This window comes from Misgurnus anguillicaudatus, chromosome 23 (genome assembly GCF_027580225.2).
Source record: "Misgurnus anguillicaudatus chromosome 23, ASM2758022v2, whole genome shotgun sequence".
NCBI lineage: Eukaryota > Metazoa > Chordata > Actinopteri > Cypriniformes > Cobitidae > Misgurnus > Misgurnus anguillicaudatus.
This window is the reverse complement of record NC_073359.2, coordinates 7,915,052-7,937,627: the sequence shown is the minus strand read 5'-3', so window position 1 is coordinate 7,937,627 and position 22,576 is coordinate 7,915,052. Positions and strand designations below refer to the sequence as shown.

The window sequence follows — 22,576 nt, the reverse complement described above, 5'->3', positions numbered from 1 at the left end:
ACTTGAGTATGTAACGGCATGAACAACCCCAAACATAATAATGAAGTTATCTTAACAGAGCATAAGTTAGAACATTTATTAAGAGATTAAGTGTGTGGATGAATCATGGGTTTCCCCTTCTTTTTCTTTAACACTCTCGCTCTTTTTTCCTCTCTTTCTTTCTCTTGTTATGGTCCAGTGGTCTCTAAATCACCGAACGCCTCGGGTTTCCCCTTCTCTCCTGTGTTGTTTTTACACCTCCCCTGTATCTCATTTTCCCCCGTCTCCCGAATTCCTCCACCTTGTTTTCTAAACATCTCCTCCTTGTTCCGTGAAGTGTCTCACTTGTTCTCCCGTTCCTCCTCTGTGTCTTTCCTCTCTCTCTTTTGGCTTTGAGGTGTTGTTATTCTGAAGAGCCAGACATCCTTTGAATGGCATGCGGCAACTGCTTCTTTTCATTCTTCACTTCTGCCTTTATTCATCTCCTTCGTTTCCCCTCCCCTTCATCTTGAGCCAGCACTTGTACTAGCCAGAGTCAAGCGTGAAGAGCAGGCAGGAGATTTAGTTGGAGTGCAGGTCACAGCGAGGACCAATAAAGTGTGTGGAATGAAGCGATACAATAGCTTTCAGTTCATGTTGTTCTAAACGTTTGGATAAAACACAGATGTTGTGTTCTTGTCTTTAATTCACTTGTAGTGTTGCATTCGCAGTGCAAATGTCAAGGGATAAAATGCATACATCGAATGCACTGTAAGTCACTTTGGATGAAATTGTCTGCTAGATGCATAAATGTATGTGAATTGCTACCAAAGCCATTATATTCAACACAATCTCAAGGCAAGTCGTGTTATAGTCACAAAGTATTTGATTAATTTATTCGTGTTCATGGACACGATTTTCAGATTTTTTTCGTGCCAATGAGCACGAATGTCTTTTTCGTGTCACTCAGCACGAATTTCTATAAATAGTTTTTCGTGTCCTTGGCACGACTTTATTTTTTGTGTCATTTTATATTTTGTTTTCTCATATTTTTTTCCTATTTTTAAATCATTGTTCCTTGGGGTTTGGGTTAGGATGTCTGAAATGTAACAGAAAGTCGTTCTAACCCCAACCCCAAGCGACAATGAGAAAACAATACATAAAATGACACGAAAAAGAAAGTCGTGCCGTGGACACAAAAAACTATTTAAAGAAATTCATGCCGAGTGAAACGAAAAAGACATTGGTGCTCAATGTCATGAAAAAGGGGGGAATCGTGTCCATGAACATGAATAAATAAATCAAACATATTTTTTGTGACTATAACACAACTTGCCTTGAGATTGGGTTATATTGGGCCGCTGTGTGTGTGTAGTGAAGATTTAGTGATTCAACTTGTCAGCTCATAAGCTTCCCTTTGTCTTTTTTGTGAAGCTAAACCTGTTTTATCCCTATAATTCACTCCTTTGGTAATAAAGACTTACTTTTGCTCCAGTGGGCCTGAGTACCCCTGCTGCCCTTACCCCAAAATACTCAACCCCAGCCCTCGGCACCTCCGACCCTATCCACCACTTCCCCATTATCTTTTTAAACCTCTTAAGGCATCAGGGATTAGCTCTTAGGCTAATTATGAAACAATTTATTTCAATATAATCTACAAAAAATATTTTTACTTTTGCTACACCGTAAAACAATAATATTAAATCAACATATAGTTTTATGTTACTTTAACTTAACAAATTAAGTTTAACAATTTCAACATAAGTTATGTCAACTTCATGCTGCATTTTTTACAGTTGTCTTTAGCAGTGGCAGCCGGTGACTTCTTTTTTCGAGGGCGCTTGATGCGAAGTTCATCACAACATGTATGTAGCCCGTCATGTGTGTGGTTCGTAATTTCAAAATATGTGTTCGGCGCGTCGAGGGATCCTATGTGCATTAAATGTCTTGTCAAAATAAATGCCTGCTGCAGACGCGTCTAAAGGCTTTATGATAAAAGAGACGCTCACGTTTGCCAGATACTCACATAATCTCATGCGTTATAAGAGTTTACTGTTAAAGGAGTGACTTGCGTGTGATTTTGTGAACGTGAGCGTCTCTTTTATCATAAACGGTTTTGACGCATGTGCAGCAGGCACTTATTTTGACAAGACACGTGATGCGCAACAAACACATATTTTGAAAACACGAGCAACACACTTGGCATTTCGAACACATATTTTGAATTTGCGCCCCTCAGATAAGCAGTCACGAGCAGCCACTGTTTATATATAAAAACATAACATAGAAGAATATGCAAAACCCTCCAAGTGCGATTTCTTGTTAATTCGCATTTTTATCAGACTCTCAATGGATTCTGCCCAAAAAAACATATTTTTAAATGGTTTGAGGGCGGGATTAAATAGATTTGTGCATTATTTTCTTATAATTCAATGGCCCGTCTTCAATTATTCTTTACACATATGATTGTTTCAATGCATGAAACAAATAAAGAAATCCATGCCCTTTACTGGTGCAACCAAGTTATAAATAGCTGTATATATAATCTGGATTAGAAATCTTAGCTCAGGATATCTCGGTCTTTCATTTCGCTTTACCTCTCATTCTCATGTGTACTCAAATGGTTTTAACACCAAATCCCTCAGTGGAGTTTTTCCACGTTAATCCCTGTGTTTTAAATGCATTTGCTGTGCAATCTGTAATTCTGGAAAATCCAGTCCTTTCTTTGAATGATGCCTCAAGTGATGCCCTGGTGTGTTCAATAGTTTTAGAATTTCTTTCTCTCGCTCGCTGTCTCTTATATGGTCACTCGCCCTCACCAAGCATCACCAGGCTTTAATGGATTTGCGAGTAATGAAAAACTGCCCGTGGATTAAACCAGAACGTGAGCACAAACTGAGTTGTCGTCACTGCCACAGGGCGAACAGGACAAACGATAATCCTGCAGATGGGTGGCATGTGTGTGACATGGAAAAGAGTAGATAGGAGGGGACCAAGGGGACTGTGTTTGTGACGTAATGTGTTTATGTGTTTGTGATGTAATTTGGTACGTGTGTTTAAATTTCAAGAAAAAGTTTTTAGTTTAGGAGTCCACCCAAATTAAAAATAAATAGTTAAACCACAGGGCTGTTGATTGCTTTATTCCGAATGGCTGAGAAATGTTCCATGGGTATGCATTATTTTTTGATAAACATACACCTGACCTGTCAAATCTATTAAAATAACCACCAGAGCAGTGTCTTAGCAATGTCTGTTGTAACCGTGGTATGAGTGGAATAATTGACTCTGTTCCTTTATTAAGAAATAATTGACGACGGGCCGTTGAATTACGTAAGGAATAATTGAAGATGGGACGTTAAATTATTCTAAAATAATGCACACCCAAGGTGGTTACACTGCAAGTGTGATTATTTTCAAATAATTCAAAGGACCGAAGTCAATTATTCCACTTATACCATGGTTACCAAAGACATTGCTCTGGTGGTTATTTTAAGACATTTGACAGATCAGGTGTGCATACATTGAAAAATAATGCATAACCATAAAACATTTCTCAACCAATCAGAATAAAGCATTCAACAGAGCCGTGGTAAAACTGAAAATAATGCACATTTGCTTTGCATCATGCCGCATTATTACCTTGGGTATGCATTATTTTTCGATAAACGTACACATGGCCTGTCAAATCTTTTAAAATAACCACCAGAGCAGTGTCTTAGCAATGTCTGTTGTAACCATGTTATAAGTGGAATAATTGACTCCGTTCCGTTATTAAGGAATAATTGACGACGGGCTGTTGAATTACGTAAGGAATAATTGAAGATGGGACGTTAAATTATTCTAAAATAATGCACACCAAAGGTGGTTACACTGCAAGTGTAATTATTTTCAAATAATTTAAAGGACCAGAGTCAATTATTCTACTTATACCACGGTTACCAAAGTCATTGTTCTGGTGGTTATTTTAAGACATTTGACAGGTCAAGTGTGCATATATAATGCATACCAATAAAACATTTCTCAACCAATCAGAATAAAGCATTCAACAGTCCCGTGGTATAACTGAAAATAATGCACATTTGCTTAGCATCATGCCGCATTATCACCTTGGGTATGCATTATTTTTCGATAAACGTACACCTGACCTGTCAAATCTCTTAAAATAACCACCAGAGCAATGTCTTAACAATGTCTGTCGTAACCATGTTATAAGTGGAATAATTGACTCTTTTCCTTTATTAAGTAAATAATTGATCATGGGCCGTTGAATTATGTAAGGAATAATTGACGACGGGCCCTTGAATTATTCTAAAATAATGCACACCCAAGCACCGTGGTATAACTGAAAATAATGCACACTTCCTTTGCATGCCGCATTATCACCTTGGGTATGCATTATTTTTCGATAAACGTACACCTGACCTGTCAAATCTCTTAAAATAACCACCAGAGCAATGTCTGTCGTAACCATGTTATAAGTGGAATAATTGACTCCGTTCCTTTATTAATGAATAATTGATGACGGGCCGTTGAATTACGTAAGGAATAATTGACGACTGGCCATTAAATTATTCTAAAATAATGCACACCAAAGGTGGTTACACCGGATGTGATTATTTTCAAATAATTTAAAGGACTGGAGTCAATTATTCCACTTATACCCCGGTTACCAAAGTCATTGCTCTGGTGGTTATTTTAAGACATTTGACAGGTCAAGTGTGCATATATCAAAAAATATTGCATAACCATAAAACATTTCTCAACCAATCAGAATAAAGCATTCAACAGTCCCGTGGTATAACTTAAAATAATGCACATTTGCTTAGCATCATGCAGTATTATCACCTTAAGTGTGCATTATTTTTGAAAAATTTTACAGCCCTCAATAATTCCTTACTTAAACTTTTACTGCTCAAACTACTTTTAGGAATCACCTTACTTCCTCTTTACTCTCTAAACAATTTCAATCTACTTTTTAGGATGATTTCTCGCTTTGAAGTAAAATCAAATTGGTGCCAAAGTAACAACGCTAACCCTAAAAAAGATAATAAAAAATGTAACTCATAAAAATCTAGAAATAAGAATTTGCCAAGACAACCTTTGTTCTAGAAGCTTTAAGTTTAAGGATATAGTTTAAAAATAACATAGACAGACAGATAGAGCCAATGTAAGTCCATGGGCTTTTTAGGGGATTTTTGATTGTCCCCTGTGGGAAAGCGTCTAAAAAAGTTAAAAATTACACGTAGCAAGCATATTAAGTTAGAACAGCCTGGAGTGATATTCAGAGTTCGGTGGATGGTTAGAGATTTTTAAGAAGCCCAAACTGAAGTTTGTACAAGTTGACGCAGTCAAAATGTATAATTACAAAAACTATTCTGACAAGTTTAATGGATGCAAACAAAGATGTTATAACACCAACAAAACATTTTCACGGCAGATTTACTCTGAGAAACAAATCTCATGGTAAATCCCCTCCATTAGGACCACAGACAATCAGTTCTACCTTTTACATCACTTAAATAAATATATATATTTTCATCTTATTGTTAAATTTTTCTTTTACACTCACAAACAAAGCCCACCTGCTGTTTAAGTGACTGCAGAGCACAAGCAGAGAGTTCATCAAAAAGCACTTAGCGGCCACAACGCATCCTCTTATCAGTTCCTTTTATCGCTCTCTCCTTCCCTTTTTCTCCTTCACCCTCACTTCTTTTGTCTCAGGGTCTTACTCAGACAAAATGGGAGTTCAATGGGGGGCTTGGGGATGAGACGCACAAATGTGTGTGCGTGTCAGGGACGATTGACGGATAGATGAATGGCGCTAAAGAGCTGCTCTGTGTGGAGCATTTAACTGATAGCGATCAGCCAGTTTAACTTAGATCTACCCCGTCCCACCTCATCTTCCCCCTTCCACTCCATCCATCCTTTTGTTGCGGACCTGCATGTCTCGACTTCTTATTGTCGCTCTGATTGAGCTTCAGTAGTTCCCATATCACCACACACACAAATCAAATCCTCTATTCCTCCCCCCAGAGTATTAACCTATCCTGTTCCTTTAAGTAAGTAAAATGTCACAGCTGGACTAACCCTTCAAATGCAGACCTGAGACACTGGAGATATTGAACCACTAGTAAAACATTAAGGGGCGGTTTCCTGGACAGGGCTTATCTAGTCCCAGAATAAAATGCATGTTTGAGCCGCCTTTATTTAAAAACATCTTGCACCGACATATCTTAACATATATCAGTGCTATTATTTTGTTTCAGTATGCACACCAGCATTGTTTTTTATTTTCTGTGAGGTTTGTTTGTAAAAACTTGGTTTTAAAAATGTCAAGCATGAAAATGTAAAAATTGCTTAAATTTACTCTTTTTCCCACCAGACATTGAAAAACAAAGTCTGGAGTAAATAGGAACATTAATTTAAAAACTTTTACTTATCATTTAACACTTTTTGTAACATAATTTAAAAAATTAGGCCTAAAAAATCTCATTACCGCAACAGTCAGAAAACATCAACACTGACATATTTTCAAAATGACATGACAAACCTGAAAGAACATCATTTGGAGATTCTGCACATGCATTTAAAATCAAAGTATTATGCTTCTATTAATTAAATTAACATTTAATAAGCATCTGTTGCGGTAATGATAATCAAAATGTCGTGTAAGCATTCTGACAAGACAATATTTCAAATTAACTGTAAAAAAAATGATCTTACCTGGTAGCCATCTTGAAGTAACTGGTCCATGTGCTTGGTCACTCAAAATCAAACTTTATTAAAATTCTGTATGTGTGCTTAAACTGTTCTCAAAAAGTGTTGCGGAGGATGAGAACATCAGGCATGGACACATCATTTTCCTAATTTTTCTTCATTATTATTATACATGAATATTCAGTAAATATTTTTTCTGTCATCTAAAGTAGTCTAGCAAAACATCCATTTATTTTTTTTCTTAATATTTTTGTGTTCATTTGATTAAATTACAACATAACGCATGTTCAAACACAGCCGGACACATTGCGGTAATGAGAATTTCAGCAGAAAATGAGATAAAATTTCCAATTATAAATTGTTATGTTGAAATCACACATTGTGCAAGGTCGAACACAATATTGTGTTAATTCTGATGCTTTTTAATGTTACTATATTACACATTTTAAAGCTAAAATCATTAGTGCCGTGGTGTTTCAATGGTTCTAGCTGATGTATAGTATATTACCGTAGTAAAATTATTGTAACACACTTCAGTGGATTTTTCCATATAGCATTGAATACAATGATGAATTAGTTTCGGCTCAGGTACATGACATAAGAGGTGAGATTACATGTAACTCTTTGGTTTTGGAAGTGGGACGGGTTAAAACAGGGAATGGACATACCCGCCTGGCGGCCTTGACTTATTGTATCCTTCGTATGAGATCACTTTGTGCAACAAAAGCCGTTTATTTAACAATCATGCTGTGTTCTAGAGAATATATTTAATCCTACCCTTAAGGAGGTAGGGATGGGATTCAAAGGGGTGATGATATCAAAAACTGGCAATTGGTGATGTGTAAGGAATACACAAAAAATGAAGTATTTGTTTATTATACTTGCAAGAAAGCTTTCAGAATGGGGAAATGAGAATGTAAGGAGAAAAGGAAGAAAATTGGGCTGAAATGTGAGTGTGAGAAACAAATTCCCTGTATCCTTTCCATTGTTTGCTTCCGTCTGAGGTCAGAAACCCGAATCCCGAAGACACTCTTGGAATAGGCCATTCTGTAATTCACACTATTAACCACAATAAACCTCATTTCCACACATGACGGAGTTTTAATAGCTGAATTAAGCTTCTGTGCTTCAACGCAAATTGTGTGAAACAGATCTTCTCCCTCTCTCTTTCCCTCTCTCTTTCTCTCACGGGTAAATAAGTTCAGACTGATCAGACTATACCTATTTCCAAACCTAGTGACCAAAACTTTGTTTTTTTTCCTTACACAAATAGCACTAAAAAAGATGGACGATGCAATGTCGCCTCCTTCCATTGTAATGTATTGAAGCAAGAAATGTCTGACTATGGTCGCCGCCATAGCATGGGGCATGAGCAGAAGGAATCGTCCGTGGAGAAGGAGGCGGAGCCGCGATATCAAACTTCTGCCCAAACACTTGCACGCCCAATTCAACCATGCCATTCATAACGGCACGCCCCATTTTTATAGCATCAAATTACTAGCTAAAATAAAACGTAGCACAAAAATGAACAATCGAACATATATTAGCGTGCAACCCAGTATCACGAAATACGTACCTATAGTCACATACATTTTTGATTCTTTTCCGTGACACTGTCACGTTTTTCCGCGTTTATACGTGACTGTATCACGCATTTCTGTTTACATGTCAAGTACTGGTTACTCAACTCTTTTGTCCTATTTTCTTACCATTGTCTCTTCAGTTTAGGGTTAGATTTACATAAAATGACATCTTTACCCAAACCCAACTCTAACCCTAACGCCAGGCGACAATGGTTCAAAAATATATATTTTTAAATATAAAAAACATTCAGAAAAATTTATAAACCATTACTTAAAGTGACATCCTAACGCAAACACCAAATCTCACCCTAAACCGAAGCGACAATGGTTTGAAAATAGGAAAATGCAGTTGAGTTACCAATACGTGACAGGGACACATAAACAGAAATGCGTGATACAGTCACATATAAACGCGGAAAAATGTGACAGTGTCACGGAAATGAATAAATTTTTTTTACATAATTTCTTGATACAGGGTTGTAGCGTGATAAAACTTCCTGAATGGACCAAAACCATCTATCAGAAAATTTTATTGTAAGTGTAAATAATTTTTTATTTAGAGCAAAGTCCCATTTGTTTGAATGGAAAGGGCGGGGTTTATGACTTGTACTGCAGCCAGCCACCAGGGGGCGATCAAAGAGCCAGAGGCTTCACTTTTCAAGACTTATGAGGCACACCCGACTTATACTATGCACTAAGGGGATGTGCACACCAAAGCTTTTAAATGCGGCTGAAAACGCCAGACGGACGCCGACTGGCAGCTTTTTCAGCTGAGCGCTTTTATTCTTATGATACTTTTGCTTTGTTAATCGGTCATTGAATGATGCACCGGTTGGTTGTTGTGATGATCATCCCGAACCCTCCTCCACCGTGATTGGACGGCCGAGTGAGAGTGACATTGATGAGCTGAGCTTTTCACCCAAAGTTAAATATTTTTTACGGAAAAAGCGCAGAGTGCCTGGCGTGAAAAAAAGCCAGCTGCTGGCTTTTTTAAAAAGTGCCGGGCTTCTATTGGAAACAACTGAAAACATACGCTGTTGTGTGCACGTCTGTCACCCGCTTACAGTATGTACAATATGTACTGGTTAAGGGAATGTGTATACATTTTAGTACATAGCAAAGGAGTATGCAATTACAGCCAATAAACATGTAAGTTGTGTCCCAATTCGTAGGCTGCAACCTCTGAAGCATTTCAGGACCGATTGTGTCACAGCAGCGGCACCGCGAATGAAGGTTAGTAAGGGCGTCCCAAGTCGAAGGATGCTTAAAATGCAGCCTCAAAATGTGTCCTTCTTTCCAAAGGATAGAACTAATGGATCCTTCAAAGCCTAGGCTATCCCAAAATTCATTCGAAAGACGCGACCTCTGAAGGATCCAGTCTTTGAATTGAGACAAAGCTAAAGGATACTATAAAGGAAGTAAACATTTTTAGCTAGATGCATATTGATCATTAACAATCACACACATCAAAATACAACTCCTTGCATTTCAGCCTTCTTAATTCATTATTCATCATTTATAATGCATTTTTTACAGTTTAAATAATTTATTAATGCATTGCAGCCGTTACTAAACTTGTCTCACAATGAGTAGTGGGTTATATCAGCCGTTAAAGCGTGCATGGATCTGCACTTACAATTTCACCATAAAAGCAGATCATTCATACTTTAAGGAGACTCATTTTAACACTGTACGATTTGAAACATATTAAATGTAATTTCAAAAACAATTTTGGACGAATGGTATGCGAATTGGAACTTAATCAGAAAGCTTTTTTCCATTGCATTCCAGAATTGCCTTTTTCGCATGTACACCAAAGCAAAGTTTACACCTGTGGCCGGCATGTTTTCAATGGTTTCCAATGAAAGTGCGTGCCACGCTTTTCAAAAACGGCAGCAGCAGGACGGTTTGGTCCACGCTGAGCACCCAGAGTTGAAATATTTTCAAATTTGGGTAAAACGCTCAGCTCGTCAATGTCACTTTTCTCTCGATCGTCCAATCACAATGGAGGAGGACCGGGAAGAATACCACAACAACCAACCGGTGCATTGTACAATGACTGATAAGCGCCCAGCTGAAAAAACACTGAGAAGCGCCCACAGTTGGCATCTCCCTGGCGTTTTCGGTCGCATTATAAAGCTTTGGTACACCAAGGTGTTTACGCCGCCATATGTATTCAATTGTTTCCAAAAAAAGCGCCACCCTTTTAAAAAATGCCAGCAGTTGGCGTTTTTTTCGCGCTCAACGCCCAGAACTTTGGGTGAAACGCTTAGCTCGTTTGGCTGTCAAATCACAGTGGAGGAGGAGCGGGGAAAATACCACAACAACCAACCGGCGCATTGTACAATGACTGATAAGAACAGACGTATCATATTAACCCAAGCGCCCAGCTGAAAAAATGCTGGCAAGCGCCCGCAGTTGGCATCTGCCTGGCGTTTTCAATTGCATTTAAACTCTTTGGTGTACACGGTCCCTTAATCATGTACTGCCATCATATAAAATTCACATATGGAGATTTTCATTGATTTATCTCCTTTGTGTTTGTCTTTGAAAGTCATACAGTTTTGAGAGGAATTGATGAGAGAATATTTTTGGGGAAACTGGTTATTTAAAATGCCATCAGCTTACTGTCTAAAACAGTCACATGCCTTACAACAATATGGTGATGGACTGATAATGCCAATTCACGCACATCCTTACACACACATCCTACACATACCATTTCTATTGTGCTTTCAAACACACCCAACCCGGTGGTTTACAGTAAAGCATGAATCTTTAAGCGTGTGTTGGCACTTGAACCGACACGCAACAGAATTGTTGTGTTAGCATATATAAAAAACACATACTCACATTTGAGGTAAAGACTTGTTACGCAACAAGACCTCAAACTGTTATGATGTTATTCTGACCTTTTCTCTTTGCTAACCACTGTCTGCACTTGTTTGTTTATTTATTTAAAAAGTGGTGACTGTGACAATAGTTGGTCATTATAATTAGCCCCCATTCTGATAAAATAGCATCATTAGTCAGCGTTTCTGGAGAACATAGACATAGAATGGTCAGGAAACAGCTAGGGCTGAAGTGATCATTGTGGTTTATGTTTGACTATGTGTTGGTTGTGCCAAAATCATTATAATGTAACTCAGCAGTCTGCATACTTCCAGTAAGTTTGCATAGTTTGCATAGATGACCGATTTAGCATCCTTGAAACATCTAGGCTCTAACGCTAAACACTAACCTGGTGACACCGTAACCTAACCAAGTTTAGAGCATCAATTAATTTAATATGGATAATAAATATCAGTGTTGAAAACTGTCTCCTTACCCCAATTCACAACGGTAAGCTTATATTAATTATTTTGTCGTGAACAATTCCAAAATGAGTAATTTCAGTTTGACTTTTATTTGATGTTAAACCAAGAAAATAACTCTGCAAGTAACTTGCAATTTAAGGTGAACTTTTTTTTAAATTACTTAAATTGGTAACACCTAAAAAAGTCCTTTTTGTCAACTTTTTTCAACCATAGAATAAGAAACTGTATTTAGGCATAGATGAATAATAAGAGCTCTGTATATGGTAATGACATATCATGAGCCTTAAACGCGTTTGTTTCCTCATTTTTATGTAAAGCTCATGCATGCAAAAAACAGGCCAATCTCAACATAACGCCAACTGATGTCACTGTCGAGATGTACACCCCAACATTAAATTAATTACAAAGTTGTTAAAATGATAAAACAAAGTTGTGACTTTTGAGTTAGCGCTATATGCTAGTTAATGCTATATGCTAGTGTTTAGGCTGAAGTTCTACTATTGACTTTACAGTTACGTTTTGCAGGTCCAAACTGAAAAAAAAAACGTACCAAGAAACATCTATTAACAATCTCCAAACATTTAGTTGTTCCTCAAAATCTGTGTTTTCTGCTGATACAGGCTCAAACATAGGGGTGATGTTCCGGACAGGGATTATCTTAAGCCAGGACTAGGCCTTAGTTTAATTATGAAATATAGTTTGAACAAACATGCCTTACTAAAAACATTACTTGTATGCATTTTGAGGCAAAACAAAGGGCATGATGTATTTTAAGATATGCCAGTGCAAGTTGTTTTCAGTTTGGACAGCTCTTACATTTTTTTAGTCTAGGTATAGTCTTATCCCTATCCGGGAAACTAACCCATAAGGTCTGTTTACTAATGTGAGCTACTGGCATGAGCCGCAGAGCAATAGAGCAGAGCTCAACGTTATTATTCATCATGACCCTTCCAAATAAGGCAAAAATAGACCATTGCATTTAAATGACAAATAAATGGACATTTAAAAACGGATCTAGATCATTTTTGCACTTAATAAAGTGAATGTAATATAAATATCAAAGAACAATTTATCACATTATTTCAGTGCATTCTTTGTCACCTTTAATTTTTAAGTGTTACAAATTTAAGTAATTTTTACAAGGTTTTTTTACCTTACATTTTCCCACTTTAAGTGAAATATGTAAATTGACAAAGTTTAATTAATTTTTAAGTGTTAACAATTGAAGTAATTTAAAATAGTAGATCCAACTTTCACTTTTAACAGTGTAATTGCACCGTGATGAGTCGAGTCAAAAGCGAGTTACACAAGTGTATCCTATGTGGAAGTGTTTTATCAACTGAACCTGACGCAGGTATAAATTTTCTTCCCCCTTCACATCGTAACTTTTCAAAATCATACATTAACACACATAAATGTTAGTATTTAAGTTATCATAAATGTAGATAAATTTTCCTTATATTTAATATTGATATTGATGTTTAAACACATCCCTCCGTGTTCCTGTATAGATGGTTTCATCAGAGGCACGTGCGGTTACGCGATTACGCCATTGTCTATTAGTCATTATATTTCATTACGAGATTTTTATCAGAACACCTTGGACTCATTTTACAATCCCACTAGTATGTTATTTAGACAAAATAAAATATTTTAATTTGCGTGAGGAAGCTGGCGTTTTACGCACACTTTTATGTCATTGGCTATATGCCACTGCTGTTATGGCTTATTGCACTATTACTGTTAACGATTATTCGATTGATTGATCGTTAATTTAAATGATCATCGAATATGAGAAACTGCATGCATCCCTAATTTTAGTACATAGCAAAGGAGTATGCAATTACAGCCAATAAACATGTAAGTTGTGTCCCAATTCGTATAGCTGCAACCTCTGAAGCATTTCAGGACCGATTGCGTCACAGATTACGCGTCTGGTCAGAACTTCCTTTTTGCTTAATGGGCTGACTAGTTGCTGAACTTTTTTTTTTAATAACAAATGTTGTGGTTTCCTAGGTAATCTACGTGTTGTTTATTTTGCTTGTTAAATAAACTACTTTTAAAGGACTGTGTTGTTATTTATTCTTAGCGGAGTTTATCGGAAGTTTCATATTTTCCACGGAAGCCGCTTGTTTATGTTGTTACTGCTGAAATCGTCTATAGCTCACTGGTAGAGCATTAAGTTAGCAGCGAAAGGTCTTGGGTTGGAACCCAGGGAACACGTAGGCTACTGATAAAAAAATGTGTACCTTGTTATGCACTGTAAGTCGCTCTGGATAAAAGCGTCTGCCAAATGCATAAAAAAACATATTTATTTTAAAGCACTTTTAAGAATGTATTTCAATTCACTTCATTGGGGCTATGAACTTTAAGGTGTAGGGGAGGATTTTCTCAAATTTTAGAAAAGAACCGCCTTCTCCACTTTTTTAAAAAATGCAATTGCGCAACACACCTGATTGACAACTAGGAGGACCAATAGTCTTGATGATCCACTCGGAAAAAGAAAATCCTCCGAATACCTTTAAGTACACTCAAAAATGCAGCATAAAGTAAAAACAACTTGGTTTTGCAAGTCAATTCAACATACTATTTTAAGTTTTGACCTGTAAAGTTGACATAACTACGAGAAACAAGTTGAAACTGTTTAACTTAATTTTTCTAAGTAACATAAAAATATACATTGATATGAGAAAAATGCTGCATTTTTACAGTGTATGTGTTTAACTTTATTTTTATTGTTTAATTCCCTTTCATGCAGCGTTTCCTGCACCTTCGCGTCTTTACCTTACGTCCTTCCCTTGAGTGAAGTTAAAACACATGGAAAATAAGAATTGAGAGCACCCACTGTAATATGAATAAGTCAGAACATATTCAGTATTTTTTTGATGATCTATTAGTAAGTTTCTACTTACAATTTTGAAAATCATAATGTTCACATACTTTTTCACATTCCGACAAAGACAGAGCTTTTCATTTTGTTGCATTGGTGCATCAAAATGAAACGCGAATGATGCGTTTTATCGGTATTTCTTAGCTCTGATGCCAACAAAGCAATGATTGTCAATAAAAAAAAAAATCTGGTTTGTGTCAGTTGGGCACAGATCAGCTGGAAGAAAATTCCCCACTGCTAAACATATTATTGTGATGGTGGTGTTTACTGTATATACACTCATCTCATAAATACAATCTTCAACATAGACCTGTATTTTAGACCAATGAGATTACACTGTGAACAAATGTCCTGTCGCTGACCACTTGCTGTGGTTTGCGGCTGGTTAGGGCAAAAATGAAATAAGATTTATCACAACACTCTCTAACTTGGTTAGGACATGCTGTAATTAACTTTCCCTTCATGTTTCATTGTCTCATTAAACTGCCCATATATCACAACCACGACCACTGCGGTTGACCCAGCCGTCTATCAAAGGAAAACGGGAAAATGTGCTGTATACACAGTGTATGTACTTTATTAGTATCAGTTACTGTAGTTTGTGTTTTGTTGTACTTGTTCATTCTACGGCATATACAAGAGATTATCAGTGTTGATAGAAAACTGGCAGTTATAAAAATGAAGACGATACAGATACTTGCTTGCAGAAAATAAATTTTGATATACAAATAAAGTTGTGATAGATGCTCCTTTACAAGGTCGTGAAAACAGATCCCAATGTTTCGCTTTGCGAGTCTCTTTATCTGCAGTGTCTTTTACTGCGTAGTTCCTCTGGTTTTTAATCCAAAGGCAAAGTCTTTGTCCGAGTCCTTTCAAAAAGTCCAGAGTGATTCGAAAAGACCTCCCTTATTCGCTTAGGGTCCACCAGCTTGTCTTTTCAGATGATATCGCTCACTGGCTGTTGCGCTGTCCCAGTTATCTGATTGGATGTGATGGCTGCCACTCACCTCCTCGACTCGCTTTCATCCAGTGCCACGCTCACCTTTTATCTGCTGTGGAGAAAAAAGAGCCGTTGTTAAATTGTTAGCCTTTGGCAGCACATCTGACAAACAGCAATGAGGGACTGACAGTCATGCTTATAAGTCTATGGGGCAAATTTTGCATTCCATTACATTTTTCCTTTACATAGAAGTAAAAGTCAAAATTATTTTCAATAGGATCATTTATAGCATGCCAAAGAGGTTTTACTTATTAATATTTCTTTAATCCTAGCGACTTTAAGATCTTATGAGAGCACACGTTTGAAGTACTATCATAATCTTCCTTTCTCAAGTACAGGGTTCCCACACCTTAGTTAACTTCAAATTCAAGGACCTTTCAAGGACTTTCCAGGTCCAATACCCTCAAATTCAAGGACTAAATGTGGGGACACATTTCAAGTGAGAGCAAGGTTACATCGTGTTACATTTTAAGATACATTGTTACAGTTACTTTCGAGGGAACTCGCGCTGCGTCACTGTGGTGACACTTTGGGGACGCCTCCAGGGGTAAGTGCGTCTGAATGTGTATTTCAAATTAAACCAATAGTGAGGCTTAACAACAAAACAGGGTGACGTGGGAGCCAGGAAGTATATCGCTATCTGAAATATTGCCAAAGACGGCGTTACAGGGACGCAGGAAGTATGGCAAGGGAGACGCAGCGCCTTGTTCCCTTCTCAGGTTAAATACGTAACCCGAGATTGCGTCAAACACAACTATGTAAAAAAGCATTTTGGTATGAATCAACATTCGCCAACAGAAGATATAAGCATTTAAAGCTAACATTTTAGCATTTTTATGATATTATCCTACACTACACAGGGAATAATATGGATTTTTTTTTTCAGAAAACCTCTTGCATAAAATAGATTCAAACACTTTCAATGACCTCTATCTATGTATGTATATTTTCAAAAACTTCCCAAGGCCTTGAATTTTTTCTCCCGGATTCACAAACTTTCAAGGATTTCAAGGACCCGTGAGAACCCTGCACATATTCTCAATCAAATTTTTTATCATGTCACAAATCGAAGCGTCTGATTGGTGGCCTTCATGATTAGCAGGTAAATCAACCATGCTAATTGGCCATAAAGGCACTCCTTATTTTACAACCCATAGCTGCTTTTATCTTACTGAGACCATTTGTCTAATTATAGACCCTGAAACTTTTGGACAGTTTATCGTTTTTCCTTTTATTTCTCACACTGGGCTAGCCTGTGAACGAAAAGGGAAAAAGTACAGGAAAAATGGGTGGAGGAGAAACATAAAACACGTAAAGGAAAACCCATTAATGAAGGATTCGAGTGGGCGTATACATGTACCTGTGTGCATGCGGGACTCCGAGTGATGTCTGGATGTGCATACGCATTCAAGATGGTCCTCCAGCTGCACCTGCACCTCCAGGAGCTTCGGCCTTCTGCGTACGTACTCCACCTTGGCCACCTGAGAGAAAGAGAGAGAGAAAGGGTGGGTGTGGGAACACATACACTCATAACCCTATCAACAGTGTACGTTTCCTCTGTCGTTCGCGAGGTGAGATAAGGTGAGAGCTAAATGTGACTGTGACGGTTTCCTGTAATGCAGATGAGCCGACTCCAACCTCCCTTTTCTAAACGCACACCTCGTATCGTACTGACAGACTCCTTCCCTCCCTGCCAACTCAGCTGCCCCGCAGGCCCGTTTATACAATACTTTATTCAGGTCTGAACACACACACACACATAGCTCATGAGATAAATGCAATATAACACAGCCCAAAGCAGTGGATTTACAGACAGGCATTTGCAGCGGTTAACTCAAGGTTAAGGCTATTTGTTAACTCGCATGAAACTCTTTAGCATGTGCAGCGGCCCTGAAATTCTCATCGAGAAACCGTCCTCCCTTTGGCATGTCCCACCCTTCGCTCTTGTTACATTAAGGTTTGAGATATGGGAAAACATTTGCCGAAAATGAGCCTGACATGTGGGAAGCAATCTTCTGTAAAAGCAACTTACAACCATAACAACATACTGAGGAGGCGATACAAAAAGCTCTGTAATAAGGAAATAAGTTGAAATGCTTTTTGCAGTGGTTGATAAAATGCTGCTGGCCTAAATCAATAATGTCTATGATATGTAGATACAGTTAAAGGAACACACCAACTTTTTGGGACTTTAGCTTATTCACCGTATCCCCCAGATGGCCATTCGTGCCAGTTCCACCGGACACGTCCCGAACATGTTTTCGGGTATGTTCTCCGGAAGTCACGTTGCTCGACCGCATACGTCATCGAGGTTCTCGCATTTCAGTTAAAATACATAAGAAAATTAAGATTTATTTCTTTTAAGACATACAATCATTGTAGTTTCATTCTTACCTTGAAATGTAACGGTTGCTTTTCTGAAATGAAACCCGAAATATTAAACCTTGATGACGTATGCGGTTGGCCAACACGACTTCCGGAGAACGAACCCGAAAACATGTTCGGGATATGTCCGGCGGAACTGGCACGAATGGCCACCTCTAATACATACGCTTTTCATCTCCGTGCGTCCCGTAAAACTGTCTGACGCACCCACCATTAGCCTAGCTTAGCACAAAGACCGGAAGCAAATGGCTCCAGCTAGCACACTGCTCCCAATAAGCGACAAAACAACGCCAACATTTGCTCACATCACCTAAGAAGCCCCGTGGTGAGGAGCAAAGAGTTTGCGCAAGTTTGTGCTAATCACTCCGCCCAAGTAGCAGTGCTTCGTCTTCTGAGAATATAATTCCCAGTATGTATGCGTTTATAAGATGGCTGTGTCTCTTATGACCTTGTTATTTGTACACGCTGTGAATATACAAATCACAACATATAAATAGGAAAATGTTGACGTTATTTTGTCACTTACTGGGAGCAGTATGCTAGCTGGAACCATTTACTTCCAGTCTTTGTGCTAAGCTAGGCTAGTGGTGGATGCGTCAATCAGTTATGGATCTACGGGACACACAGAGATGAAAAAGGCATGCATGGACTTAACTAACTCTAGGGGACACAATGAACACGCCAAAGTCCCCAAAAGTCGGCGTGTGCCTTTAAAGAGATTTGTAAGAGGCGGTTTGCGTGAATCTGGACACTTTGGACTGTACAACAATATACACACATTGAAAAGTGCATGACTATGATATATGATATATTATTTCAGAGAAAGACATTTGTGTGTCCTCACCTTTACAGTCCTGTGATGCTTTTTGGAGGGATGACAGCGCATGTTGCTTGTGTTGCAGCAGCCCGAGCATCGCCTCACCTCGACGCACGGAGGCCAGATCAAAAAGTTGGCGGCGGTGGGATCCACCTGACTCCGCGGGATCTCGTAGATCACCGTGCGTGTCTTACAAACAGCAGGCACTGCCTCTTCTAAAAATACAAAAATCCACATTAGATTCAGGCCTTCAATTGTAAGTTTTGCCGTGTGTGGGTGTGTCTGTTTTCTTACCGATGCTTCTCTTGCGTCTGGAGTGTGCACGTGAATTCTTAAGGTGTCTATTGTCATAGAGATGCTCCTTATGGTGGCCTTGCTGTTTAACTTCCTCCACCACCTCATTTTCTGCTACAAACAGGACAAAATAAGTCAATGAAGAGAAACAGGGCTCAGTGATGCAAAGTGACACATTTAACAAATAAGCTGTCTTTAATGGACACACGGTACATTTATTGTAATAACAACCCATAATCCCTCTCTCACTTTTCTCAGTAGTGCCCTTTGGCAGAAATGGGACCTCCATGTGAACTGCTATGATACCTTCACTACCAGCCTGATGGAAAATCAAGAAAACCCGGTCAGATTACTACTGTAAGTAAAGCATAAATGTGCCTGCTAACCTAAAAACGTCCTTTATACGCAGATTACAAAGCAAATACTGTATATGCACAATTCTAGACACAGTTTGGAGAAAATACAAGTTTTTGGGAGTTGAATAAGGATGTTGGTTTCACTATAGGCACATAGGGTCTGAGGTGGCCAACGTGTGCAGTGTTTAATCTGTGGATCATTTCAGCCATACAACAGGACAGAAAGATGCCCCTGTTGTTGCCCCCGGAAACCAGCCCAATGCAGGAGGAGGGTGGTTTTCATTCAGGCCTGAGCACCGTAGCCATCCGACATGCTTTTCACACACTTGTTAGGAGAGCAAGAGACCTCACAAACGCAAACACTACTTCAGCTTCAATCTTTTTCTTCCTCAAACACACAGACACACGCAGAGACGCACACACACTGAGGAATGTAACATGAATAATACATTACAGCAGCGTTGGCATTCAGCCCCACTCAACTCATAAAGGCGGCATGACAACAGAATAATGGAGAGAGTCTCTTGACCTCCCTCAGGCACCAGCCACACAGACGCAGATGTTTGCATTTCAATTACAGAAATCAAATGCAAGAATTATGGCTGTAGTGTATATTCTCATTAGATGTGCTAGCCTGGAAGTTTATATTTCCAGCATGTTTTATGCTCCTGGGTAAATGAACTAGATTTGCATTTCAAAAAGAAACAGCATTGATGGAAAATCTGCACACACACACAAAAAAAAAATGTGTTAAAGTTTTAGGCAAGCTTAGGGGCTTTAGGTGTTAATAAAATGAATTATCAGAGCTAACATGAAATCGCCATCTTATTTTATGTCAGTCAGTAGAATGAAATTCACAGGCATAAATTAGCCATTAATAGTTATACAGTTAATTTAAAGAATTGATCAAAGCGCAAATAAAAAAATATATTAAAATCGCAGTTTTCCATATCCAAAAATTGCATTTTTTTGCAGCCTGTATATCTTTGTTGATGTTAGTTAATGCTAATACATTTTTTTATGTTAACTAATTCATTGTGCATTAACTTTTTTGAGATGCAAATTTTGATTTTATAAATTAGTAAATGCTGAAATGCAAAATTGAAGAGTTTGGTTCCAAAACGAGATAACGAGATAATTTTTTTTAAATCTCGTTTTTTTAATTGTGCATGCCAGTTAATATAAATCAAACTGCAGTTGGTTTGCTTTGATGTAAGCCTAATAACTAATCACTAACATAACAACACGATAACATAATAATAAACATGTTTTGACAAAAATGTAAAACATGGAGTTATCTCGTTTTGGACCAAACAATTCAAGTATTGTTAGCTAATATATTAACAAATACAACCTTATTGAAAGCGTTACAACAACTTGTTTACACTAACGCCATTCTCAAAGAAACACTGACGTATTAAAGTTTACAACGATGGTCCCGCCAAAATGTGACATCAGTTTAAAAGTTAAAACATCGGCGCTCCGTGCGGCGCTGCTGAGAGCGAGCTGGACAGCCGTTTCTAGGCAACGGCTGCGGATGGGTTCGGTAAAACGCGATTAAACGACGAGATCCGTGAACTTTTAGGTCAGGAAAGATAGACCAACCCACTCCACCCGTCAAATAAACGTAGTGTATTTCCACAAAAAAAAAAAAAAAAACTTGAGTGCATAAAACAGTGAGACTTTACCTAAGTAGTCAATCTCCAGGATCCGCTGGAGGTCGCTGATACTGTGGATCTCGCTGTTGGAGATTCGCTCGATCAGTTCTCTGGGAATTGGAGCTTCCTGAGGGAATAAAAAGATTATAATTAAATAAAAAACTATGCAAGTTATGCAAAATGAACGGTGTTGGTAGCTATTTGAAAATAATTAAGCATATTAATTGCAAATAGAAAATATATGCTACTTTAAGTGTGTTTTTAAAAGGAAACATGTGCATTTAACATTCATTGGTGCAATAAGAATACGTGTTATATTACGACCATTTAAAGTACATATAATCACACGCAACTCTTTATATTTAAATCCATCTTTCTTTCTTCTATTCCTTCTTACCTCAACGGCTGCTGAAAGCAGATAGAAGCAGCAGAAGAGAAAATGGATCAGCGCGGTTCTCATCTCCCCTGTGGTCCAAATGTGTAACAGCGCAGGCGAAACCTTCCCGACCGGAGCCGCAAAGATGCTCCAACCGGCGTGGAGCCAGGGAACATGCCTTTCCAGAGACAAATCTCACAAAGTATAAACTCTTAACAGCTCAAAGAAAAACGAGCCACAAAACAGGCTCTGTGAAATCAATCTGGGCACTATTATAAATTCTTATCCAATAATTTCACGCGCTAGATGATAAACTCCAGCGCATTTGAGCGAGATATAAATAAACCCCACAAAACAGTGTGCGGAATGTTTATCATTTCGTAAAAAACAAAACAAAACGCGAATTAAGTCTTTATCCTTGGTTTGGTTTGCATCGCATCTGATCCCGTCTAAAAATTATCCAGAAGTAATCCAGGGAACAGAAACTGTTTGTACAATAAAAAGTCCACACTTTATCCACAACAGTCCGTTTTATATCCACACTTTATGTCCTTTATTTTGTTGAAAGTTCAGCGTGGAGCGATCCCGCATCTGACAGTGAATGAGCTGCCGCTTCTCTCATCTCCTCATCTTAAACTCAACGAGCCGCGCACACGAGGCGCGCCCCCTTAGGACGAGGTAATCTCATGCTAACCGCGAGCCTTTCAACTCGCCGCCGCCTCAGTGAACACTGGATGTGTTACACCTTGCTTAAACCACGAAGACAAAATTACTCCTCGCTCCACATCTCCTCAAGATTTGACAAGTGAGGACGTGACGTGCTGACGAAACACGCTTTGAATCTACTTAATAAACAGCTGCGCGCTCAGAAATGCGCGCGCGGTTGACGGTTATGTAAAAACGAAATGCCGTTAAATCGTTAAGAGTCGCTGAATAATAGCAGAGATAGTGTGGTAGCAAAAACGTCTGGAGGTGAGTTAGCAAGGTATTTTCGTCTAAGTAAGTATTAGTTAATCGTTAACTTATTCCGTTTAGATTGAGACAGTGTTTACATTAGCCTTGTTCTGTCACACTAATGTCTAACAGGAGAAATAAGGGTGTGAGTGAGTTTCAGGGTCTACTGGAGACAATTTTTCCCACTTCCTCTCAGTTTTAGATGGGTGAATTCGTAAATTACCACCAATGAGACAAACAACTGAGGAAAATTGATGGGAAAGAAAGCAAG

The 22,576-nt window shown here is 38.3% G+C and overlaps 1 protein-coding gene across 5 annotated transcripts; it reads right to left on the bottom strand.

Annotated features, from left to right (window-relative positions):
* Positions 1 to 15,026: 15,026 nt before the first annotated feature.
* pdgfaa (platelet-derived growth factor alpha polypeptide a) lies at positions 15,027 to 22,251 on the bottom strand. 5 transcript variants are annotated; one of them, XM_055218121.2, is made up of 6 exons: positions 21,373 to 22,251; positions 21,006 to 21,102; positions 18,962 to 19,075; positions 18,695 to 18,882; positions 16,826 to 16,946; positions 15,027 to 15,514 (listed from the first exon to the last, which is right to left on the bottom strand). In XM_055218121.2, exons 1-6 carry the CDS (start codon positions 21,433 to 21,435, stop codon positions 15,504 to 15,506), a joined length of 594 nt encoding a protein of 197 aa, XP_055074096.1. In that variant the 5' UTR covers positions 21,436 to 22,251; the 3' UTR covers positions 15,027 to 15,503. The 5 variants fall into 5 exon arrangements, with proteins under 5 accessions (XP_055074096.1, XP_055074095.1, XP_055074094.1 ...); XM_055218120.2 differs by having other exon boundaries at positions 15,027 to 15,517; positions 18,962 to 19,072; positions 21,373 to 22,226; XM_055218119.2 differs by having other exon boundaries at positions 15,027 to 15,517; positions 21,373 to 22,214.
* Between the last annotated feature and the right edge of the window lie 325 nt (positions 22,252 to 22,576).